The sequence below is a fragment of the Gopherus flavomarginatus genome, chromosome 3 (assembly GCF_025201925.1).
Source record: "Gopherus flavomarginatus isolate rGopFla2 chromosome 3, rGopFla2.mat.asm, whole genome shotgun sequence".
NCBI classification, from domain to species: domain Eukaryota; kingdom Metazoa; phylum Chordata; order Testudines; family Testudinidae; genus Gopherus; species Gopherus flavomarginatus.
The window spans coordinates 171,953,982-171,977,870 of record NC_066619.1 but is presented as its reverse complement, the minus strand read 5'-3'; the positions used below and the strand labels follow the sequence as shown (position 1 = coordinate 171,977,870).

The 23,889-nt window shown below is 42.0% G+C and overlaps 1 protein-coding gene across 1 annotated transcript in view; it reads right to left on the bottom strand.

The window, feature by feature from the left end:
• Window positions 1–23,889, bottom strand: part of COL25A1 (collagen type XXV alpha 1 chain) — a 446,709-nt gene that overhangs the window by 91,924 nt on the left and 330,896 nt on the right. The window contains exons 14-16 of the mRNA XM_050946748.1: window positions 21,389–21,433; window positions 3,199–3,252; window positions 1,572–1,598 (exon numbers count right to left, since the gene is read on the bottom strand). Coding sequence (XP_050802705.1) covers window positions 1,572–1,598; window positions 3,199–3,252; window positions 21,389–21,433 — 126 coding nt within the window. The remainder of the gene's footprint in view (window positions 1–1,571; window positions 1,599–3,198; window positions 3,253–21,388; window positions 21,434–23,889) is intronic.

Sequence of the window (23,889 nt, the reverse complement as noted above, 5' to 3'; positions counted from 1 at the left end):
TCATCAACTAAAATTTGTTGATAAATGTGATCTACAAATGGACCAGCGTACCAGTTAACTCATGTCAAACACAAGGAATTCTTATATAAGTAATGAGTGGTTGTCATTTATAAAATATTTGTTAAGGAATTATTATTGCTTTGGAAATCATTTTGGAAATTTTCCAGATTAAGATCATTAAAAAAAGTTGGGAAAAAAAACAAACAAACAAAACCTTTTTAAAAAGGTATGGCCCAATCCTGGCCTCCCACTGCACCTGCTTATGTAGCTAGTTGGGGATGATTCTCTATGCCATTTCCCTCCTGGCCCCAATATAAGGTGCATTCAGGGCCGGTGCTACCATTAAGGCGAACTAGGCGATTGCCTAGGGCGCCAAGATTTGGGAGCGCTCAAAAGCGGTACCCTCAATTTTTTTTTACAGCAGTGCCTCCTCGAGCGCACGGTCGCTGTTCCACTTCTCCTGCCTCCCAGGCTTTCAGTGTCAATCAGCTGTTTGGCGCTGCAAGCCTGGGAGGAGAATTAGAGCAGGGGCGGTGTGCTCGGGGAGGACGTGGAACAGAGGTGCGCTGGGGTAGGGAGGTGCTGCCTGGCTCCCTGGGGGGGGAGATGCTGTGGGGAGGGACGCCTCAGGGCGGGGGGAGGGGGCAGGGAGCTGCCACAGGGCTAGAGGTGTGTGGCGCAAGTTGGAAGTTTCGCCTAGGGCATGAAACTTCCTTGCACCAGCCCTGGGTACATTTCAGGATTGTCCTGAGTGCTGGATGGCATGTACTCCTTGACTAGTCCCATTGTTTTCAATCCATTGCACTGCTTCAGGAGCAGTAAAGGGAGGCTTGGTTCTATAAGCCTTACTGACGGTGAGTAGCACTTTCTCATATGATTAGTCCTGTTCGAATTCTGCTCTGATAGGACAGAATCGGACCCATAGTTATAGTACGGTGGGGATGATTCTGATCTGTGATATCGTACTGGTGTAACTCCATTGATTTCTATGGAGTTGTTCCTCATTGATACCAATGCAAGTGAGAACAAATAGAGCATTTGTGTTCCTGCCCTTTTTCATGCAGTCTAAAGTCTGGGATGGATGGGCCAGATTCTATCACCCTTATTCAAGTACAGCTGGGCTGCAACAGAAAACCCAACATGAGTAAAATGAGAAATCACAGTGCTATCGGACTGCCTTTCTAAGAAACTACTGCCCACAGACCCACAACACCAACACCGAGTAATGAAAACCAGTTTGCTTTTCTGTTTATTCATAGCAGGAACATTTTTTTTAAATTCTATCGCATCAGAGCCCATCTGTGCAGCCCTAACACATATTAGTGAGCACATACAGTACTCACATGAGTAGTTTCACTAAGTCAATGAATTGCTTGCATGAGTAAGTGCTACTTAGCCCGAATAACTGGTGCCCCAACAGGGTCCACAGTTTTGTCAGTTCAGTGACTGAATTCTAGTTAATAATTTTTGACACAGCAGATTGTTTTTTAACAGATCAGTCCTCACTGCTGCCTGTGCATTCCCAATACTTCAAAACAAGATAAACATAGGGAAAGTGAAATATGCCTCACCTTTTCTCCTTGTTCTCCAGGGTCACCCTGATCAAAAGAGTAGGAACAAAGAAATCTTGATGTTATTAAGATGGTGTCATTCGATAACTCAACAGAAGAGCCATAAGACATTAGATAATATATGTAATGCAAGATACTGTAGAGCAGCTGTATTTCATTTAGTATTACAGATTATTCAATAGAAGAAGTCATGTCAGAAAGGATTCAGTACTAAAATCTGATGGGCTGCACCAATACTTTACACACAGTGCAAAAGGCTGGTCAGTTGTGTGGAAGGCTCATTGTGGTTTTTCACTCTGGGATTAGGGAGGGGAGGAACAGCTTCATGGTTCTGTGAAGCTACCCATCAGGACCAAAAGGAACCAGAGGGAGATGTGCCAAGCCCACCTTATTCTGGATGGATTGAGGGAGAGAAGAAAATGAAAAAGAGGGCGGTCCTGAGGTTTGGAGAGGAGTTTGGAGGACACCTAATGAGAAATTTAAATACCCTTAAATATCTTGTCTAGTTTCATAATCTGGTAGAAAGCAAAAAATGCTCCCAGAACTCTCTGTAAAAAAACCCCAGTTTATAGTCATTACTTTTTAATTACAATTTGTTTCAGAAGCCAGGACAATGGCAAATCCCCTTTCATACACTGAATCTGACCCTGGCAACTCATCTCTATATTTTTGACCATTCTAGCTTATCACATCCCTTTTGATGGTGGTGGTTGCTTGGCAACTCAAAGAATACTGCTGTGAATATGAATTAATCACTTTGCATTCACTGCGTATAAAACAAGAAAAGGGTATGCCCCTAAATGGCTTGTTGTCTTTCCTGATGGACAAGCGGCAAGTCAGTACATTTTAGAGACTGTCCTGGCTAGCTGTCAATAGCAATGTGATCTGTAAAATCAGCTGAGAGGCATATGTGCCCTCATAGCCACACAGACACAGCTGATGCCTTTTCTGAGAGGTCCAACAATCAAAGCATTTTGGATGTGTCTGACTTTTATTTAAACAAAGTTATTAAGTCTTGTGTGTTCAATTTCATCTGTTCGGAATCAAGTAAGGAATAATAGTTATAAAATAAACCTCAAACTAGGGTGACCAGATATTCCGATTTTATAGGGACAGTCCCGATATTTGGGACTTTAACTTATATAGGTGCCTATTACCCCCTGCCCCCTGTCCCAACTTTTCACACTTGCTGTCTGGTCACTCTAACTCAAACCTTCTCCCACTCAAGTTTGCTGTTAACTTCCAAAGGAGGATCAGACATCAAGATTTAACCCTGACATTCATCAAATAATTGACTGCAGTAGTTCTTGAAAAGGGGTCTGAAACGCATTATGAGGAGCATAAACAACACCATGTAAACAGGTTTCCAAATTCCCAAATGCTTGCATCATATTTGCCTTGCAGTGAAAGTAAACTCGTCACTAATGTTGACTGGAATTATGCATGTGCAGCAAAAGAACATGCCTCTCTATGGTGAAATGTTTAAAGTCTCTTACACCACTTAGCACTGTAGAGAGGCAGAGACTATTACAAATTAATCATGATACACAAATCAAAAAGCATGACACTATCATCCATAGACATGCCTGTACAGTGCTTTATTTTTCAACTGGTTTTCTGCACTAACCTTAAGCCCTGGTGCGCCGCGTTCTCCTACTGCACCAGGCAAACCTGGTTCACCCTAGAATGACAACAAAATAAAAAAGTGGTGTTAAGAAAAAGAAGATGAAGCATATCAGTAATATTCCACCTAATGTCTCCTTCTGAGTTTGAGGCAGTGATGGAGAAACCACAAAAAGGGTTTATTTTGGATAAAACCCCAAAAGTTGGGATGCTTATATGCAGCTTATTGAACCTCTTGGGGTTGATGATATCATTTACTCCTGAATAAATCAGGAATAACTCCACCAAAGTCAGTGGAGTTACAATGGTGTCAAATTATCCTGAGAGGAGAATCAGGGCCCTTGAGTCAGCAAAATTGGACATTATCCTCATACATCTTTCTAAGAAGATTGTCAACATGTCCTCCATCTCTTTGGCCTGGAAATAGCACAATAATGGCCTTTTTTTTAAAAAAAGAAAGCTATTTTGGTACTTCTGGAAGACAGATGGGCAGAGGCACGTGAAAACCCATGACAATAAACGTTAGCTTTCAAAAAGGTCCAATTCTAGAAATCTGAGAGGTTTTGGGAAGTAGGATGTTCTTTTTATTTTTGAATATGGACTTGTTTGCCCAACTCTCCTGGAACTGAGGATGGAGAAGCAGGAGATGCCCATTCAAAGATGCCCAGGTTGGGATAACTGTAATTAGCTAATGCCTAATAGTGTTTGCTTATTGCGTAGCAGTGTAAGGTTATGAAACCCAACCACCTAAAAGCATGGAAATGTCTGAAATGATAGGTAAGAACGTTATCATCTACAAACTTTAATTTTTTTTAAAATAATTTTTTTTCCACTTTATGAATTTCCCATGTTTCCTCCCCCCCTCTGGTAAGTAAATAAAGACACCATTTAATTTTTTTAAAATAAACGTGATGGGGAAGCCAACCAATTATTAAAGAAGTTAGTGGTGCTGGCCAAGCTAATAACATCTCCTACAGAACCCTGCCTCATTCAATCACTTAATACGGTATACATGTTCCTCAGATAACCTTTAACCACATGCAGGCATAGTACAGCTTACCTTCACTTGACTGTTGATGAAATATGTTCAAAAGGCATACAGGACAAGATTTTAAAAACATATGCATAAAGTTAGCTCCTAAATCTATATTTAGGTACCTAAATAAAGTGGTCTATTTTAAGAAGCGCTGAACACAGGGAACTGAGCTGAGCAAGAAACAACAACATTTAAAAAAAAAACTGGGAAAATTTCTTCAGACTTTGCAGAAGTCTGCCTTCAGAGAAAATCTCTTCTACCTTCAGAGAAAATCTGGCAAAAACAAACCACTTTTTCAAGCCAAAGTTAGAGGACAATTAAAATAGAAGCTGACTGCAACCACAACTACTATGGAGAGATTCTGCTTTTCCAGAACACGATCTTCCATTTCCAGAGGCTTTTTCCATCCCTAAACACTATGGTCAGTTATAAACCACAGCTCTGGAGTACCCATTCCTCACAGTCATGTAGCATTCTATTTCTGAACTAGGTCACAAGAAAAATGGGATATGTTATGATTATCAAGAGTTGGGTAATTTGAATAATACAAAACAAGAATATTGAGATTCTCCCAAAAGCATCTGTGACATTAAGGAGGGAGGTTTTCTAAGCAGGGGGTGAAGAGTTCGCCATCAGAGCACAATGATAGTCACAGGGAGTTATATGGCCAACTTAGGCAATTCATTTTCAGTGTTCCCTGGTATTTTTAAATGGGTCCAGCTTAGTTTTCCAGTTTTGGCTGGATGAATTCCTGGAGGTTTCATCACAAGACATAATCTTTAATTAAAGATTTAGCTTTAAATCCTGGAGACTCCAGGACAATCCTGGAGGGCTAGCAACCATGCAGCTAGCTACTGTAGCAATTAAATCTGATCTATCAGGAAGCCAGGATTTAAATTTACTGGCTATCAAACATGTGTGTCCTACAAAGGGCCAACTTTAAAGTATCTTAAAGAGAACTGTCATTTGAGACACCGAGATGGAATGAGCACTTGCATATTTACTCTCTTCTCCACCGCCCCTCCAAAACACAAGTCATTGTTCATTTCTGTCCCCTTCACTTTAAAACAGCTGTTGTCTGCTGACACTCGCCAAGGGCTTAAGTCTTTAATCAAAGTGTCCCAAGCCACCACCTTCTTCCTAGGCCTGCACATCAATGGTATTAACGCCCATAGTTACCAGTGTGGTAAAAGGCTGCATAAGTAGAATAGAAAATGCATCTGAATTTCCTTGAAGTGAAGTGAAATGCTGATGCTTTTATCAAGTTATATTAAATCCCTCCTAAAACAAAACTCCATCTCCGACCCTCCCCACTCTCCTTGTGGGTGTCTATATTTTACTCTGCCTAAGCCCTGTGCTGGGTTTCCAGGGTGGTCAGTATCAAGTGAGAGAGCTATGGGGGAAAGGAGAAACTGAAAATATGGCTGGAGGGACAGCACATGAATAACATTGTACATTTGAATGGATTATCCTCTGAATTGAATAGCCAGCATTGCAGGGATTCTCTCATGTTCTGATTTTTGTAATGCACACAGTACCCCCTCTTCAATTTTTCATCCTATACTTTTTCAGTAGCTCATTTATTTTTCTGAGAATCTTGACGGGTGAATCAGCCATGATATTGCTGATTATTCTTAGCCCCATGCACACGTGAGATCTCAAACTTGGCAGCAAACTCAGAGCTATCAGATCTAAGTAGCTTCATAGGGCCATGTTATTGCAGGAGCCCAGAAACAACCCTCCTCCCTTGCCCACATATCTGACCTACCAGCCTAAGTGACATCCCTAATTTCCCATCCACCGTTTAAAAACATACCTTTGCCCACAGAGCCCTCCAGAAGATGGGGCTTAGAGGTACATAGTACCCTCACTCAACTTGTTTGTATCATTGTCCTGTGCTAAACTTTCCTAAATGCTGGCCACGTACCCTAGCGTAAGCAACTAGCTACATCTCTCCTGCAAGTGAGAAACTAAAGACCTTCCCAATCCCTGCACCTTTTTACAGATAATAATTCAGTTAAGTATTGGAATGCTCCAAAGGCTTATCTTGCTAACCTGTTTCAAAACTCTTGAGATGAACAGTGGTGTGACCACGCAGGGGTGCCTTACATCAGTGGGGATAGACGTACATATGAAAATTGTTTCACAGCCCATCAAGCTGAGGGCCAGCCCTGCAAAGAACCTACTAGAAAAAAGGAAAGATAACCACAACTGGTGGAAAACGGCAGAAACCTACAGTCTGGCTGTCTCTAAGGAATATTGGGTAATGAACTACAAATAGCAGGAAAACACAAGGGAATACTGCAAGTTGCAATGGCTTTTTTTAGTAGAAAGTCAAATCTTAAAGTGGGACACTATCACACAATCCATTATGGCTTGTCTGATATCTGTACACTATGGGCCAAATTCTGTTCTTCAGTTGCATCATTGGAACCGAGGGCAAGATCTGGCCATATACACTGATATTTTTTAACTTTTCCATTTTTCAAATCCTTTCCAAAAAGTAAATAAAATAAAATAAAAAATCCAACATTGTGAACACTCAGTTGATTAGGAAATTCCACAGGTAGTTATAAAAGCAAAACAGCAGCTGACATTTTAAATGCAAGTAGATTGATGGTGCTTCCTCTGCTATACCTTAAAACACAACATTATTTCGAGTGTATTGGTCCCAACTGACCATTTTAGTATTTAGGCTGAAAATAATGTTGAATGTCTTTGTTACAAAATATGGCTTATTAGTTTATACTTTTTTAACCAAAACACATTTTAAAACCATAGTGTAAAACTCTGCCTGGGTCTTTTTCAACCATTCAGGTCACTGTTTCAAAGAGTAATATAAAAGATTTATATCATTTTTAAGGTGGAAAAGTGGTTGCACCATTTTTTAAGTAAATGAGGCACCAAAGGAAAAATTGTTCATCCAACAGTGCTATCGCATGCAATAATTTCAATCAGATTGTTTTTCAACTTGCCATTGGTAAAATGAAGAAAGCTGTGAATTTCAATCTTTAATCAAAGATAATTTCACATTCACTATGCTGCAGTGGATGCGTTTCCTGACTAGTGCTGAAGTCTATCCTTAAAGATGTTAGATTGCGGAAACAGTTGTCTTCTGTATAATATTTAGCTCTATAATTTATTCTGGATTTTGGGGAGGTTCCACCCTGCAAACAGTTACTCTGTTTACAGCACATTCCAAAGTTTAGGTAATGGGCCACTTTTTGTCAACTCCTGGGAAACAAAAGGCACCATCATTCTTAGGGTGGGGGGAGTCACCAAGCAAACATAACATGTCCTATAATCTTTTAGTGCATAAAATATAATCCAAGCTCTTAATTAAACTAAGAGTGAGGACTGTATTGTGCCTTCATATGGGAGATGGACAGAGGACCCAGGACACTCTGTAAAGTCACCCCTGGAGACAGGGCCGGTGCAACCATTTGGCGAACTAGGTGGTTGCCTAGGGCGCCGATATTTGGGGGCGCCAAAAAGTGCCCCCCAATTTTTTTTTAAATGGTTGAGCAGCCACTGCTGCTGGGACAGAGAGGGAGTCTGTGCTGCTCGCAGCAGCCAGCAGCCCAGGGTGTCCCCTGGGTCAGGGCGCTGCCGCGGCAGCCAGCAGCCCAGGGGGTTCCCTGGGTCAAGGCGCCGTCGTGGCAGCCAGCAGCCCAGGAGGTCCCTCTGGTCACCGCGCTGTTGCCAGCAGCCCAGGGTGTTCCCCGGGTCAGGGCGCCGCCGCGGCAGCCCGCAGTCCAGGGTGTACCCCGGGTCAGTGCGCCGCCGCGGCAGCCAGCAACCCAGGGGGTTCCCCAGGTCAGGGCGCCGCCGCGGCAGCCCGCAGCCCAGGGGGTCCCCCGGGTCAGGGCGCCGCCGCGGCAGCCGGCAGCCCAGGGGGTTCCCTGGGTCAGCGCGCCGTTGCCGGCAGCCCAGGGCTTCCTCTGGGTTGGTGCGCCGCCGCGGCAGCCGGCAGCCCAGGGGGTTCCACGGGTCAGGGCGCTGCCGCTGCAGCCCACAGCCCAGGGGGTCCCCTGGGTCAGGGCACTGCCGCGGCAGCTGGCAGCCCACTGTGTCCCCTGGGTCTGCGCGCCGCCGCGGCAGCCGGCAACCCAGGGGGTTCCCCGGGTCAGGGTGCCACCGTGGCAGCCGGCAGCCCATGGGGTCCCCCGGGTCAGGGCGCCGCTGCGGCAGCCGGCAGCCCAGGGTGTCCCCTGGGTCAGCGCGCTGCTGTGGCAGCCCACAGCCCAGGGGGTCCCCCGGGTCAGGGCGCCAGCAGGGCTGCCCAGAGAGGGGGACAAGAGGAGCAATTTGCCCCAGGCCCTGCAGGGGCCCCCACGAGAGTTTTTTGAGGCCCCTGGAGCGGGGTTCTTCACTCGCTCCGGGAGCCCCGGAAAACACTCGTGGGGCCCGGGCCCCTGGAGCTTCTGCTCCCAGTCCTCGCTGATGGGGGGTCCTTCCGCTCTGGGGCGGAAGGACCCCCCGCTGGGGAATTACCGCCGAAGCGGGACCCGCTGCCAACATGCATCCCGGTCTTCAGCAGTAATTCGGCGGCGGGGGGCCCTTCCACTCTGGGACCAGTCGCCGAAGTGCTCCGGAGACCCGCGGCGAGGGCCCTCCACCACAGAATTACAGCTGAAGACCCGGCTGCACTTCGGCAGCTGGTCCCGCTTCGGCAGCGATTTGGTGGGGGGGGGGCCCATGGCGTGTCTCCGGGGCACTTCGGCAGCGGGTCCCAGAGCGGAAGGGCCCCCCGCCACCGAATTACCGCCAAAGCAGGGGCCCCCTGCCGCCGAAGACCCCAGGCCTCCGGAGTCCTCTGGGCTGCCCTGGCGCCCCATTGGCAACCCAGGGAGGTCCCCTGGGTCAGCACGCCGCTGCCGGCACCCGCCAGCCCAGGGGTTCCACTGCAGTCCTGCTTGGAGAGGACATGGAGCAGAGGTGAGCTGGGGTGGGGAGGTACCGCAGGGGTCCTCAGACCAGGGGTGGGGAGCTGCCACGGGGACGGGCGGCACACTTCGGGGTGGGGTGGGAGGCGGGGAGCTGCTGCAGGGCTGGGGGGGGAGCAAGGTGGAAGTTTCGCCTAGGGCGCGAAACTTCCTTGCACCGGCCCTGCCTGGAGAGTTCCCGGTGTTTGCAAAAGAAGCAGTGTTGCAGTCTCCTAACCCCTTGTGGATCCAAGGGAATCTCCAGCTCCAGTTCCTCTGCTCTGCTTCTCTGTTCCACACCCAGCTACATGGCTTCTTCAAAACTATGCTCCTACTGGCCACCAACACTATGCCTACCACAGAACCATCCTGTCATATGCAGGAACTCTGTTTCTATTAGCATTAATGTGGCTTGGGATATCCCCTGTCTCTTGAAATGGGTTTGCAGCTCTGTGGAGCCCACTTGATACAGTAGTTGGTAGAGAAGCATCCACAATGTCCAGCAGCAGATGTCATGGTGATGGTAGCTTCTCTGCTGCGCAGACCTCCCAGCTGCTGTCAGTTTTGCTTGATCTGGTGTGCTTGCAGAAGCAAAGGGGCAATCAGGTCCACAGAAAACATGTCCCAAGACTGTAAACATACAAATACTCCTTCTAGACCAAAAGTGCAGTTTTAATATCCGTTAACTTTCTTTGCTTTACCTACTGTACCACTTTGGAGCCTTTAAGAACACAACATTTACCTCTAAAGAAGGATCATATATTGAAAAAAAAGGTGTGACTGCTGTGACAAAGTTCCTCCTCTTCCTTGGTGGGTCCTGAACTTATTGACGGATTTGCTGGCCTCAGAGATTCATAGCAGCCCTCAGTTTGGCCACTTTTGCTAGTGGCTCAAACCTGCCGTTCACTCAGCTAACCTTATCACTGGCCAGCATGGGGAAAAAGAAAGAGAACAATCTCTGCAGTCTCTGCTGATCCATCTAGTGGGCTGCGGGCAGGCCAGGAACCTTCTCCTCTGGTGGGACCCACAATCCAGGTCAACTCCTCTTATATCCAATGGGGGGAACCCGGGCCCACCCTCTACTCTGGATTCCAGCCCAGGGTCCTGTGGATCACAGCTGTCTACAATGCTTGCTGTAACAGCTGTGTGACAGCTACAACTTCCTGGGCTACTTCCCCATGGCCTCCTCACAACACCTTTGTCCTCACCACCGGACCTTCCTCCTGATGCCAGATAGCATTTGTACTTCTCAGTCCTCCAGCAGCACGCCTTCTCACTCTCAGCTCTTTGCACGCCCCTCACTGGCTGAAGTGAGATCTCTTTTAAACTGGGTGCCCTGATTAGCCTGCCTGTCAATTGATTCTAGCAGCTTCTTAATTGGCTCCAGGTGTCCTAATTAGCCTGCCTTAATTGGTTTCAGCAAGTTCCTGCTTGTTCTGGAACTGCCACTGTTTTACTTTACCCAGGGAAAAGGGACTTGCTTAATCTGGGGCTAATATATCTGCCCTCTAGCACTGTCCTGTACAACCCTGCCACACTGCCTTTACAGAAGACAATGAAATATCAGAAAAAGTGCATGGGTTGCAGTTATTGTTTTTCAAAAATTAATATCAATGTGGCCAAAGAGCTATACAACTTGTAACAGTGAGTTACATTATCCATGTTCATAACTTACCTGTAAACTGGTGGTTGAACTGCACAAACACTCTCTAATAAAACAGTGCTAATGTTTTCAAAATGTAAATTAATTAGGGAGCCCAGAGGTACTCTTTATGCACCTGTTTAGTTCAGTCCTAAATAGATATTATCTTTACTTTCCAGAGATGTTAAATGTACACATTAGTGTCCTAGGTACAGAGAACAAAGCTCTGCTGCTTCCGTGATGGAAACAAAAAATCAATGCAGGGGACTGCCTGACCTCAAGATATCTTGTTAAGCATCACCTTGCAGAAATGCCCATGCTGGAAACGCAAATGATGAAGGGAGCCTCACAGAGGGGGTACAGGAATCTGAACTTTCACTGGAACAAAATAGGCCAAATACTGAAGCATTAAATACTGAAGCCATAAGGATCACCACATGGCAGTCTCACATCAAGTCATTTTAGCTAAACCAGGGCAAAAGGACATGAAGCCTTCGGTAGTCTCTTCCTAACCCAGAGAGAGGTATGCTGTGGCCTAGGCAAAGGTGACTTTGGACCTTGGTGCACATTGGTAGAAGTTTTAAAGCTACCTTGTCAGCAATATGAATGGGGATTTTTAGTCATATCACATAGCTCGGTATTACTGAAGTTGCAAAAACCAGGCCTCTAAGCATATGTGCAGAATGTGCAGGATGGTAGTGGTGAAAAATGCTACAACCAATAAAGGACTGAGTTCTGATTTAATTTACAGTGGTATTCATCAGGATGAATTCCATCAATGGATTCATATTGGTATAAAAAAGATCAGAATCAGCCACATAATTCTTTGGACTCCTAAAGTGTCCATCTCAAGCATTATATAAACATCAATTAAATCACACAAATCCTCTGTAAGGTAGAGAAGCATCATCCTAATTTTACACATGGAGGAAACTGAGACACACAGAGAGATCACAGGATTGCCACTGTTAAAGATAGCTGTTGTTTCAATAAGCTGTGATGCAAATGCGTAACACAAAAAAATCATTCTATTATATTATCACTAAGGATGGGTGAACCATTCCAAATAACACCACCTACCACCCAAAACTTCTGAGAATTTCTAGAACTGTCACAAAGAGCCAAGCTTCACGTAGCACCTAAAGAACTCCCTATCCAGAAAATTCCTACATTCATTAAGCTCCCTGCCGCAACACATCCTGGTCCTCTCTGGTTACTGTGGAAGACCAGGAACTTTATAATCACTTCATATCTCCCTTTCTCCTTCATAAAAATATTACAACTTAAATTATAAACCAATGTACAACAGTTCACAATAAACTTCAATTTCCTTAAAACTATTTACACTACTATGTCCCCTCATCAACTGCATTAAAATAGTCCGGAGTAGTATTCTCAGCCTTTCAGGGACTCTGATCAGTCTTCCTGACCATGTTGTCAGTTCTGTTGAGTTTGTGCATGGAGTTTCCTGTTGAGGGGGCTCACTTCCTGACAGAATATCCGTAGGACCCAGATTCTCTGTTGTGTTGCAAAATATTGAAGATGAACCCGGTTCTTCTAAAGAATCCTTTAGGAGTCTTCACTAGGTGTGATCGGGGAGTTTCTGCCAAATTGGGAACAGCTCCAAGTGCCTGGGAGCTGTAGAGATAAACTTTGTTCCCTGGTCTAAGTTCAGGTAATGCTTTTCTTCTGTGCCATAATGAAGTTTTTTTTTTGTTGCAGAATTTTTGTTCCAACATCCTGTTTTCAAAATTCCTTCAGGTCAATCCTTAGTTATCCTGCCATCAGAAGTCCTGCCAGAGATAGTCCAGATACGAGGGGTATTGACTGATATGCCAGGAGAGTTCTGTTATGAATCCACTGCTTTTTGAAGAAGTCTTTTTAAAGTCTACACTGCTTTCTCCCCTTCTCTGTAACTTGGGAATAAAGGGGACTACTAGAATGATGTTCAAAATCAAAATCCTGCGAAAATGGTAGCAGTGTTTCATAGGTAAATTAAAGCCCATTATCAAATATGAAGACTTCAGGAACTACAAGTCTTGCAAATGTCGACTTTAGTTTCAGGATGACCTGTGCTGATGAAGCATGTGTAAGTATGTCCAAGTAAATACATCTGGAGAACTACAATAACATGTTTGTGTCCTTTCCAGAAAACAAATCTATGGCTACCTGCTGTCAAGGTCTGTCAGGTAACTTTGTAGAAAGTAATGGTTCTAGCAATTTTTTTTAACTTGTTATTTATCTCACAGCCCTCTACTAAGCTCTGAATTTTCCAGCTCAGACAGGGCCACCACATGGATTGTTGTGCTCGTGCCCTGCACTTGTTTATACTTTGGCGTACCTCATGGATTTTGGAGAGCGTCTCTTTGTGACGTGCCATGGGGATCAGAATGAACTGTACTTTCAGAAACATCAGCCATGTGAAGGTAATTTAGATCCTGCCAATATTGTAGTTGGTCTGGTGGAAGTTGGCTCCAGAACTTTGGCAAAGTTAAGTCAGTTTCTGGTAAGTCCTATCCTTTAGCTGTTCATTTCCAATTTGTTGACGTCAGCTGACAGATGCTGGAATTGCTGCCAGAAAAAGGACAGTGTAGACTTTGACATCTTTCTCTAAAGCTTTTTCTTCTGTTTGTGGCTGTGCAACTGGGGATCTAGAAAGTGTCTCATGCTACAAGCGCTTTCCTTGCTATATGTTCAATGTAGAAAGAAAATTGAACCAGCCGTAGTCAAAAATCTTTGAATCCTAGGTCTAAAGTTATCCAGTGGTTTTGAACATCATAATGCCACTAAAGGCTTGTGGTCTGTTTTAATGTTCAAATTCCAGCCAAACAGATATGCACTGAGCTGTTCACAGACAAAAGTCACTGCTAGAGCTTCCCTTTTCCACTTGAGGATACTGCTGCTCACTTTCTGTAAGCCTTCTTGACATGAAAGCAACAGGCTCTGGTCTCCTTCTGGCCGGTTTTGTGTGAGCACTGCTCCTAAATCATATGAAGATTCATCTGCTGCTGGATATTTTACTGGATGGATATTGTGCAAAAACGTGGAGATATCAGTAGTTCTTTTATTTTATTAAATGGGTTTTATTGTGTGCTCCCCCAGATAAATGTATTATGACCATTAAGGAGATCCCTTCAGGGTTTTGTTAGATGAAGTAAATTTGTTAAAAATTTTACAAAATGATTTATTATGCCCGGAAATCTTCCTACAGCAAAAATGTCTTTGGGTTTGGGTATGATGAGTAATACCTTCAGTTTGTCTGAATCCAGCTGCATTCCCTGTTTACTAATTGTGTATTCTACAAAATGTGTGTGTTCCTTTCCCCAAATGCACATTTCTCATTCAGAAAGAGGCCAGCTTGTTGGAACCATCTCAAAACTTCATATAGTCACTTTTCACGTTCATTTTTATTTCTGCCATATACCAGCACCTCATCTGCATGGCAAAGTACGGCAGGCAGACCAGACACAACCTGAAAGATTCTCTTTTGGAAATGTTCTGGTGCTGAAGATATGCTTTATGGAAGACAATTAAAACAGGACCTTCCAAACAGCATCATTAATATTGTCATTAATAGTATAGGTTCTTTAGCAAGGAGGATTTGCCAGAATCAAAGTCTATCTTTGAGAAGATTTTGGCTTCTGATAACTAAACTAATGTCTGGACAACTGCGAGAAGCATGTGTCTTTTTCTGCACATGCTTTTATTAGTTGTGTAAGAGCCACACAAATTTAGATTTTGCCCTTGGACTTTGATACCACATACTACTTCCTATAAGCTGTGGGAAAGACATGCGAAGGAACCAAAGGGAGTCGAGAGCATGTTTCACCTTGCAGGTGCTGTGTGCCCTGCAGGACTGGGATCTAAAATAAGGACTGTTCAGCAAGAATTGAGGTGGGTGGCTAACCTAACTTTTGCTGTATGCGTTGAATTTAAAAGAAAAAGGATCAAAAGAGTAAAAAAGCAAGAAAAAAAAGCAGCCTCTTTAATGTCAGCGTACTTCTGGTGTGATGAGTACCTTGTGGTACAGCATCTGGCTGATTTTTCCCTCCCCTTGAGAGGAAAGGTTTGTCAGTGCTGCTATATTTTTCAGTCACTAGAATGTAATTAATTTTAAGGAAGAGGAAATACAAGAGGCCCCCAAAACCTAATCCAGGCTAATTTTACTGTAAAATACATAAACGAGGACAGGGAGGAAAAGTGGTTTCTCAGACATGTTACTGTGATTTTCATTTCAAGCAAGGGTTGAATTACCTCCTTTCAACTTGCTTTTCGTCCCCCCTCAAAAGGAACTTAAAATTGTTTGTTTAAGGACTGGAAATCTCTCCTGGCCCACTCACCAGGTGAAATTAAGTGAAAAGACTCTTCAACAAGGCTCAGCTGGCCCACAAACTCGTCTGAGAATTTGTGAATTATACTCAATGATGTTTCCTTTCCTTGTATTTCTTCTTTTATAAACTGCACTTCATACAACATGATTTTTATACCTGCAAAAAATATTTTAAAGAAAATCTTTAAAAATATGTATTCTGTGTAATAAATAGTACTAGAGGAGAAATGTATATGCACAAGAGCAATAATAAATAAGCAATCAAAAGGGTGATTATAAATCTGCACACTTTCAAGTCTCTAAATCTACTAGCACATTTAAAACAAGGACATTTTTCTCCAGGTTTACCAAACTGCTATCTGGTAACTTGGTCAAACTACTGAAGCAATTTAAAGTGGAATGATCGACACTGACCACACATTTAGCTTTCAATACATCCTTTAAAAAAAAAAGTCCCAAGTAATGTATAAATAAAAATAGGGGTCTAACATATGTAGGCGGTGAAGAGGAGAGGATTTATGTACTGTAAGAAAGTCCCATTTAAAGCTAATGAGAATTACATAGCTCAAGTAAATCTCCCATCCATTCATGGGAAAGTGGATTCCTTCAGGCCAAATACACTGCAGTCTTTACTGAGACAAAACTCCCATTGGCTTCAAAAGTCCTTCTGACTTGGAGACAACAGGAGTTCTGCCTGAGTAAGGCCCACATAAGGAATAACTGATTAGGGTCATATCCTTGTAGTATCTGAACTTTTCAAGACTCCTTTTGTAGCCAGTTTAATATTAGTGATACAGGGATACACTGTGTAAGTGCAAGAACTCTTTTACTTCCCCTTGTGTCCCCACGTAGGCCAGGCACAATCCTGCACTTTGTGTTCCCAGTCACATCAATGGGGCAGGTGTGTGCCATTGTCAGCGCTTGACTCTGCAAAGAGGGTGGAGAGGAGTGGGTTTAGGCCCCGCTATCTCTCTGGACTAGCCGAGAGAGCACCACTGGCACAGAGACAAGTGCCCACTGTGTTTTGTAAAAAGGAAGAGAAGGCCCTGCTCAGAGCTACTTCCTCTCACTGCTCCAAGAGCTATTGTGCCTGTCTGCATTGCTATGTAGCCCATGCCAGACCTATTGGCTATAAGCATTAACTGTTTCCCATATTCCACTATTCCAATTAAAGTACGGATGAAGAAAAAAAGGAAGAATACGGAAAAACCTTCTATGACTGAAATTGTTTTGCTCAGTGGTTCTCAAACTTTTGTACTGGTGACCCCTTTCACATAGCAAGCCTCTGAGTGCAACCCCCAACCCCTTATAAATTAAAAACACTTTTTAATATATTTAACATCATTATAAATGCAGGAGGCAAAGTAGGGTTTGAGGTGGAGGTTGACAGCTCGTGACCCCCCCATGTAACAACGTCATGACCCCCTGAGGGGTCCTGACCCCCAGTTTGAGAACCCCTGGCTTAGCTGTACATTACACTGCTTGCATTAAAAGAAAACATAACTTCATTGCGGACTTTCAGCTGCTGGGAGTGTTGCTATGGGTAAAGGCAACCTTAAAAAATTTTCTCAAGGTGAGTGATTATTTCTGAAGGGAGAGTAAAACCGAGGAAAGCAGTTGAGCACATGCTTAACTTTAAGTCAGTGGGCCTTAAGTGCATGCTTAAAGTTAAGTACATGCTTAAGTGCTTTCCTGAATAGAGATACTTTCCTGAATTGGATCCTCAGAAAGAAAATATTAACTCTGTTAATGCCTCTTGGATTCTAGTCCAATACATCATTAGATGGAGGGAGTTCACTCATTAAAAGGCTATCATGGCTCTAAGGTTTTTCTAAACTTTTACCCATATGCCTTCAAGGGAGATGATTTGCATCACATATTTGAGGCTGGTTCAATATTCTGCAACTCACAGTAAATCCATAAGAACACTGCCAGAATCACCAGACAGCAGCCCACAACAAACTCTAACTTTAATTCATGAAGACTAGCTTCTTGAGCATAAACATTCATTTCTCAAAGGAGTCTATCTCTAGTTTGAGACTACAGAGGAAGAGAAGCCTACAATGGACAATGGAAAAATTAAGCCAGACACTAAAGTTATTATCCCAGTCTTTTTCATCAGTGTCTTCTGCATAAAATGGAAATATGGCTTTGCATGTTATCTGAAAGATTTAACCTTTTGGCACCAACATATGAGCACAGGGATCCACTTGCACAGTTCACTGGCAGGAACAGGCCTTATACTGCATAGTGTACAGTACAGTATATTATATGTCTCTTTATATATTATACAATATTATTTTAGTTTAGCTTTTCAATATTCTTTTTTCATTTATTCACAAACAAATGGAATTTACTGGTCATTTACTGAAAGGAATTGCAACATGCCAGCTTTGTCACATTTGTGCTACATTAAAGTAATTCATTTTCTTTCACAATAAAATATTACATGTAGTCAAGGGCCGTGAAAAACAATTGTGGTATAATGAAAAGAATTTTGACTATATTTTTATTTTAGATCTTTATAGCTCTGCTCTAGGATATAGTTTCTTAATTTAGTAATGTGCACATTCTTTCTTCCAGGACAAAAGGAAAGTGCTCAACCTGAATGAAAATGTGCTGACACCTTTATAGGAAATGTATAACCATTTAAGAATGTCTTCAAGTTATACAGAGGAAAACATTTGAAAATGTCACAACTACTGCAGGAAATCAGAACATAAAACGATAAATAGAAAATGTCAGGATCTATCTTTGAAGCACAATTTAAATTTGATGAGTGGCAAGTAAGGATCTGTAACTTTTTTCCTTTTTTTCCTATGGAAACTGCATATTTATTTTTTCCTTTGTAAAGTATGAATACCGCACTGTACAAGTAACTTTCAGAAGGTAGATTTACAAATTATGAGATCATAGAATCATTTCTTTGTACCTGCAATGAAAGTACATACTGGTCTCTCCAAATTATCTTGATAAAAATATTGGCCACAATCCGGCAAATCCTCACTCATATGAGTAGTCCAATATGAGTGTCTACTCATATGAGTAAGAACTATTTGCTTGAGTACATTTGTGTCCTCAAACCCCTAGACATATTTTTTTAATAGGAAGTGAATCATCAGTCAAATATAGTTCAATTTGCCTGGAATTAATCTTGTTCTTCCTTTACAACTGAGTAGTACAAATTTTCAAAGATGATGTTACTAATTTTGCAGCCACACTTTGGTGGAAACACTTGATAACATTTAGGAGGCAGACTACATGGTCACAAACCCCATTTGAACATACAAATAACGTACTGGTAATTAGCATCTACACTCTACTGTTTGTGCCCATAAGTGATTGTGCCTGCAAAATCGTTCTCTCAAAACTGAGCACAGTTGCAACAATGCAGATGCTAAATCTGAGACCCCATGAAAAAGCTGGTTGACGATGTTTTAACATTTCTTAGATCTCACATATGCTGATTCCAAAATATTTTCTCCTTTGTTGTCTTACAACAGACAACACTATTATTTTTTTGGGGTCTCCCTTGGATATTATGGCAAAATTAGGTTCATATTTTACTAGCAATAAAATGAAATTACTATTAAATGTTAACTATTATCATCAAATTATATAGATCCAGAACTGAAAATTATAATGTTAAAATGCTGTACTTTTGTTGTTAAGAAAAACTCAATTAAAAATAAATTATTAAAAACTTCGGAGTAATGCTTTAGGGCTTTTTTGTATGCATAATACCATCTTTATAGGCAATGGTTTGTCATCTGAACACAGTGAATCAATTATATTTTTTCCGTTTGGTATTCCCTGCAAGTGTTTTTGAAGTTTGGTAGGAAAGTAAGTGTTCATGAGAAAAACAGATGCATAGTACTGTCTAGAGCCAGGCCAGGCATATTATGTAAACTTCCCCACCCAGCACAGCCAACAGCTCTTAGTGCTGATGTGAAACACCCCTGCTGTTTTAGTCAGAGGCCTCTCTTGTAAGCAGAGACCATCAGTCACGCTGAATTGTGAGTCAGTTTGGTGATGGAACTAAAAGATTAGGACTACCAAATTGATTTCACTAGCGACCAAAGACAAATCCCTCCTCCCTCCCAACTGAATAATTGTTTGGGGGATTATTTTCCCCCCAGATGGATTAGTTTGCATTTTTCCACAGTGAATCTAAGTTTATGTTGCTCTACATTTCTAGTCTATTTTATTATTCATTATTTATTGCTAGTAGCACAACAGTGAGCTAGGCACTGTAAAAACAGCAGAGAAGACGTGTTTCAGAGTAGCAGCCATGTTCGTCTGTATCTGCAAAAAGAACAGGAGTACTTGTGGCACCTTAGAGACTAAAATTTATTTGAGCATAAGTTTTCGTGGGCTACAGCCCACTTCATCGGATGCATAGACTGGAACATACAGCAAGAAGATATTTATACATACAGAGCACATGAAAAGGTGGAAGTAGCCATGCCAACTGTAAGAGGCCAATCAACTGAGATGAGCTATCAGCAGCAGGAGAAAAAAAACTTTTGAAGTGATAATCGAGATGACCCACAGAAGGTGTGAGGATACTTAACATGGGGAAATAGATTCAATTAGTGTAATGGCCCAACCATTCCCAGTCTCTGTTCAAACCTAAGTTAATTGTATCTAATTTGCATATTAATTCAAGTTCAGCGTCTCTCTTTGGAGTCTGTTTTTGAAGTTTTTTTGTTGTAAAATTGCCACCTTCAAGTCTGTCACTGCGTACTTAGAGAGGCTGAAGTGTTCTCCCACTGGTTTTTGAATATTATGATTCCTGATGTCAGATTTGTGTCCATTTATTCTTTTGCATAGAGACTGTCTGGTTTGGCCAATGTATATGGCAGAGAGGCATTGCTGGCACATGATGGCATGTATCACGTTGGTAGATGTGCAAGTGAATGAGAAGACAAGGTCCTTTATAGCAAGGTATTAAGCCATGAGAAAGAAAAAAGAAATTGCAAAAAATCTTTTGTGTTTTTCTTTTGTCGATACATTGGGTAAAGTTATACACTTCCATCTGACAAACTTCCATTTATCTCCCTCTGAACCTAGCAGCAAAGCTTGGCATGATCTATAGAAACAGCCAAATACAGCTGCGTCTTGTGTATCCGCAAAAGAAGAAGTTTGTTTCTAGATTCGGATTTCATAGGTGTCTCGCAGGTAGAGGACCTAGCTCACTGAGGGTGTGACCCTCAAAAAACTGAAGCATAAGTCATTTTACTCACATGAGTAGTCCCATTACCTTGAATGGAAGTATTCATGGGGGTAAAATTGCTCTCTGCAGGACTGGGCCCAACAACAAGCTATAAGGTTGTCTTTTTTTTCTGGGTACGTAGTAATTTAAGGCTATTTGTTGTCTTAATTTAATTGTAAGACTTTAAAACTACATGTTCTCGTGATACCAACAGGACTGTATTCGTTTCAGCTTAAAAGCTTTATCTCGTCATTTCCATTTAAGGGCCAGATCCCACAATCTTTATTTACTATTTATTCAAGTAAAACTCCCACATACTTCAATGGGAATTTTTTCTGAATAACACATGACTGGGGACTGCAGTATTTGTCTATATATAACACGCAAACCCAAAATAAACCCTGCAACACAAACTTCAATTTAAAACTAACAATAACATTGTACATATTTACCTCAGCATCTATTTTTGCAACAATAGTGTTATCATTTTGAACAGAATCTTTGTCTAGCTATCTTTGCTTACTTGATTTATGTGTATTTTTATAGCTAATCATTGATTCTGTTATATTTCACAACTCTCCCTGGAATTCAGAAAACTAAAGTTTCATTGTATGAATTGAGAAATCAAAAATTATTCCTAATGAGACATAGTGACTGAGTATTTGTCTACATGAGGTATTTCCATTTAAGTTATACTGGTGTTTTTTTCAAACTGTTTTAGTTAAAGTGAAACAAACTCCTGTGTGAACACTCTTAGTCCAGTTTCACAGTGGTTTGTTTCAGTTTCACTTAAACGTCAGTTTCACTTCACCTGTCTCCAGTTGCCTTAAGCTAAACCAGAAAAAGTCCCTCAAACAAAAATAAGAGTGTCCATAGAGTCTTTGGCATCAAGTTAACAAAAATCCATTAAAAATCGCATCTTTGGTTATATCATTGCAATTCTTTCATGTAGAAAAACTCTGACTGGCTTTAGAAACACAAGTAAATAGCATTTTCAGCACTGAAAAAGAAGGCTAAAAAGTTTCACATTGAACTCATAGACTCACCATATGTCCATCTATTCCTGGAACACCAGGCACTCCAACAGAACCCTGGTGGGAACCATAGACTTGAGTTTAGCAAGTTTAACAGACAAACAAATCATAAACCATGTCAGCTCTAAACCCAATACTTTAAAGAATTATGTTGAATACATGCTTGCCATAAGTGCAAAATGTTTTTTAAAATAATCATTGTTTGTTGACCGTAAGGGCTCTTTCTCACTTGACCTTCTGCACTAATCAGAAGTGTCCTAGTGTTATAATAATAGAGCTACTTGATGTCCTACTACATTAATCAAGATCAAATGGCTGATTATATTGTGATGTTCTGAAACTTTCAGTACAAATTAAGGAATTATAATTCAATTCCACTGACCACTGCATGAATTTGGAAGACTGAGTGCCCTACATTTAGTATTTGGACCTCTGCGATCAAAAATATTCATATTGGGAACTATGCTCCAAAGCTACTAACTGGTAGCACTGATCTATCTTTGGTACTTTTAAGGGATAAGATGGAATTCTGTCTGGCACTGCAAGCGATAGCCACTTTTTTAAACTGCTTAGTTTTACTTACTACAATCAAAACTTTAAAAACCACTATAGATCAAACAAGAAGCAGACGTGAAGAAAGAATTAAAAAGAAATCGGCACTGAAATGCAACACTGGAGGGATCTTTTTTATAAAGCCTTAGCACAAATTCAAACTTCTTTATGATGCATTGTCTTCTTGTACTAACTTGTACAACTGTCATTATGAATTTTCAGTGACAATTCAGAAGGTGAGGAAAGCAATAGTACAGTATGTGCTGACATAGCAGGGTTTTTTTTAAACAGCAAGTTTCAGTGAAAAAATAAATTGAAACTATCCATTTATAAACACATCCTCAGCTTAAATCACAAGTATCTGAGCCTCTTTAAAAAGGCTAGTTTGTTCTAAAGGGAAGGGAATTGCCAATGGTGGGGTGTACTGTTTCCTAGGACTCTTTCAAACAAATCTAGAGCCACCTGCAAAGCCATCCATTTGGGTCCACTTTCTGCAAGACCAAAGAATCAGTGGGGGACCCTCTCCCCTCCATCCAGCTATGCACACCAGTTAGAAGGTTCAGTCCACTGGGAGAAGTCGGGGACACAGAAGTCATTAGGGAATGTGTCCAATACTGATGCCTGCATTTGTGGATGGATTGGGTTAGGAGAATAATGGATGGAAAATTCCTGCTAAATAGGAAAAGGAGAAAGTGTGTCATGTGTCCCAGAATGGGCCGCAATAAAGGGAGACAACCTGAACTCTCAGAAGGCTCCATAGAGCTGTGAGTCAGTCAGAAATTGTTTGTATTCCATACAACGTGGCACTGTAACCTTAGCAAGAGATATCAAACTAGCATTTCACCCTTCCCCTGCTGCGGAGGCCTTCAGGACCAGGAGGCTCCCTAAGGATGCAGACTTGGTAGCATTGTCTGTGCCAGCCCTGTTGTTGCTTGATGCAAGCAGACCATGAATGCTAACCAGGAATAGGGGGCATTAGTGAACACTTCACATATTCTTGCTGTTCCTCCCAAAAGACAGAGGGCAGCGCACAGACTCAGAAGGGAGATAAGCCATCAGGCTCTTGACAAACTGTTGCTTTTAGTATGGACTGTTCCCTTATTGATATCTGCTGATTTTTCTTATATTATAAGATGCTAACATGCATAAATAAAACAGGTTTAAAATTAGCATATGCTTAATCACGCAAAGGGATCTCAGATTTTCTAAAATTCCCTCCCCCTCCTCCCACCAAAAAAAAGGTTTTGCTGATATTAAACAGGCTATTAAAGTACCTCCCAAGTTTGAAGGAGTAGTTTTAAAATGGCAACATGGGAAGTAGGGCAGCTTTACAATTTCACACACTGTTTATCAGAGGGTATATTGCTAAGCATACAATGCTCCTCTCCTTGGTCCTAGGGCCTGATCTTGCTCCTATTCGTGTCAGTGGGAAAACTTCCATTGACTTGAATGGTGCTGGATCAAGCCATTACATCTGTCATAAAAAGATAGCTAAGGGTTAATGTGTCTTTCACCTGAAAAAAAGTAACCTGAAGCACCTGACCAGAGGACCAATCAGGAAACAAGACTTTTTCAAATCTGGGTGGAGGGTTTTTTGTGTGTGAGTCCTTTGTTCTTGGTCCTCTGCCTGCACTCTCTCGGCTATGAGGGGGCTTTTATTTCCTACTTTCTAATCTTCTGTTTCCAAGTTGTGAGTACAGAGATCATAAAAACAATAGGGGTTATTGGTTTTTTCTTTTGTATTTACATGTCTATAGTTGCTGGAGTGCTTTGAATTGTATTCTTTTTGAATAAGGCTGTTTATTCAATATTCTTTTAAGCAAATGACCCTGTATTTGTCACCTTAATACAGAGAGACCATTTTTATGTACTTTTTCTTTCTTTTTATATAAAGCTTTCTTTTTAAGACCTGTTGGAGTTTTTTCTTTAGTGGGGGACTCCAGGGAATTGATTCTGTGCTC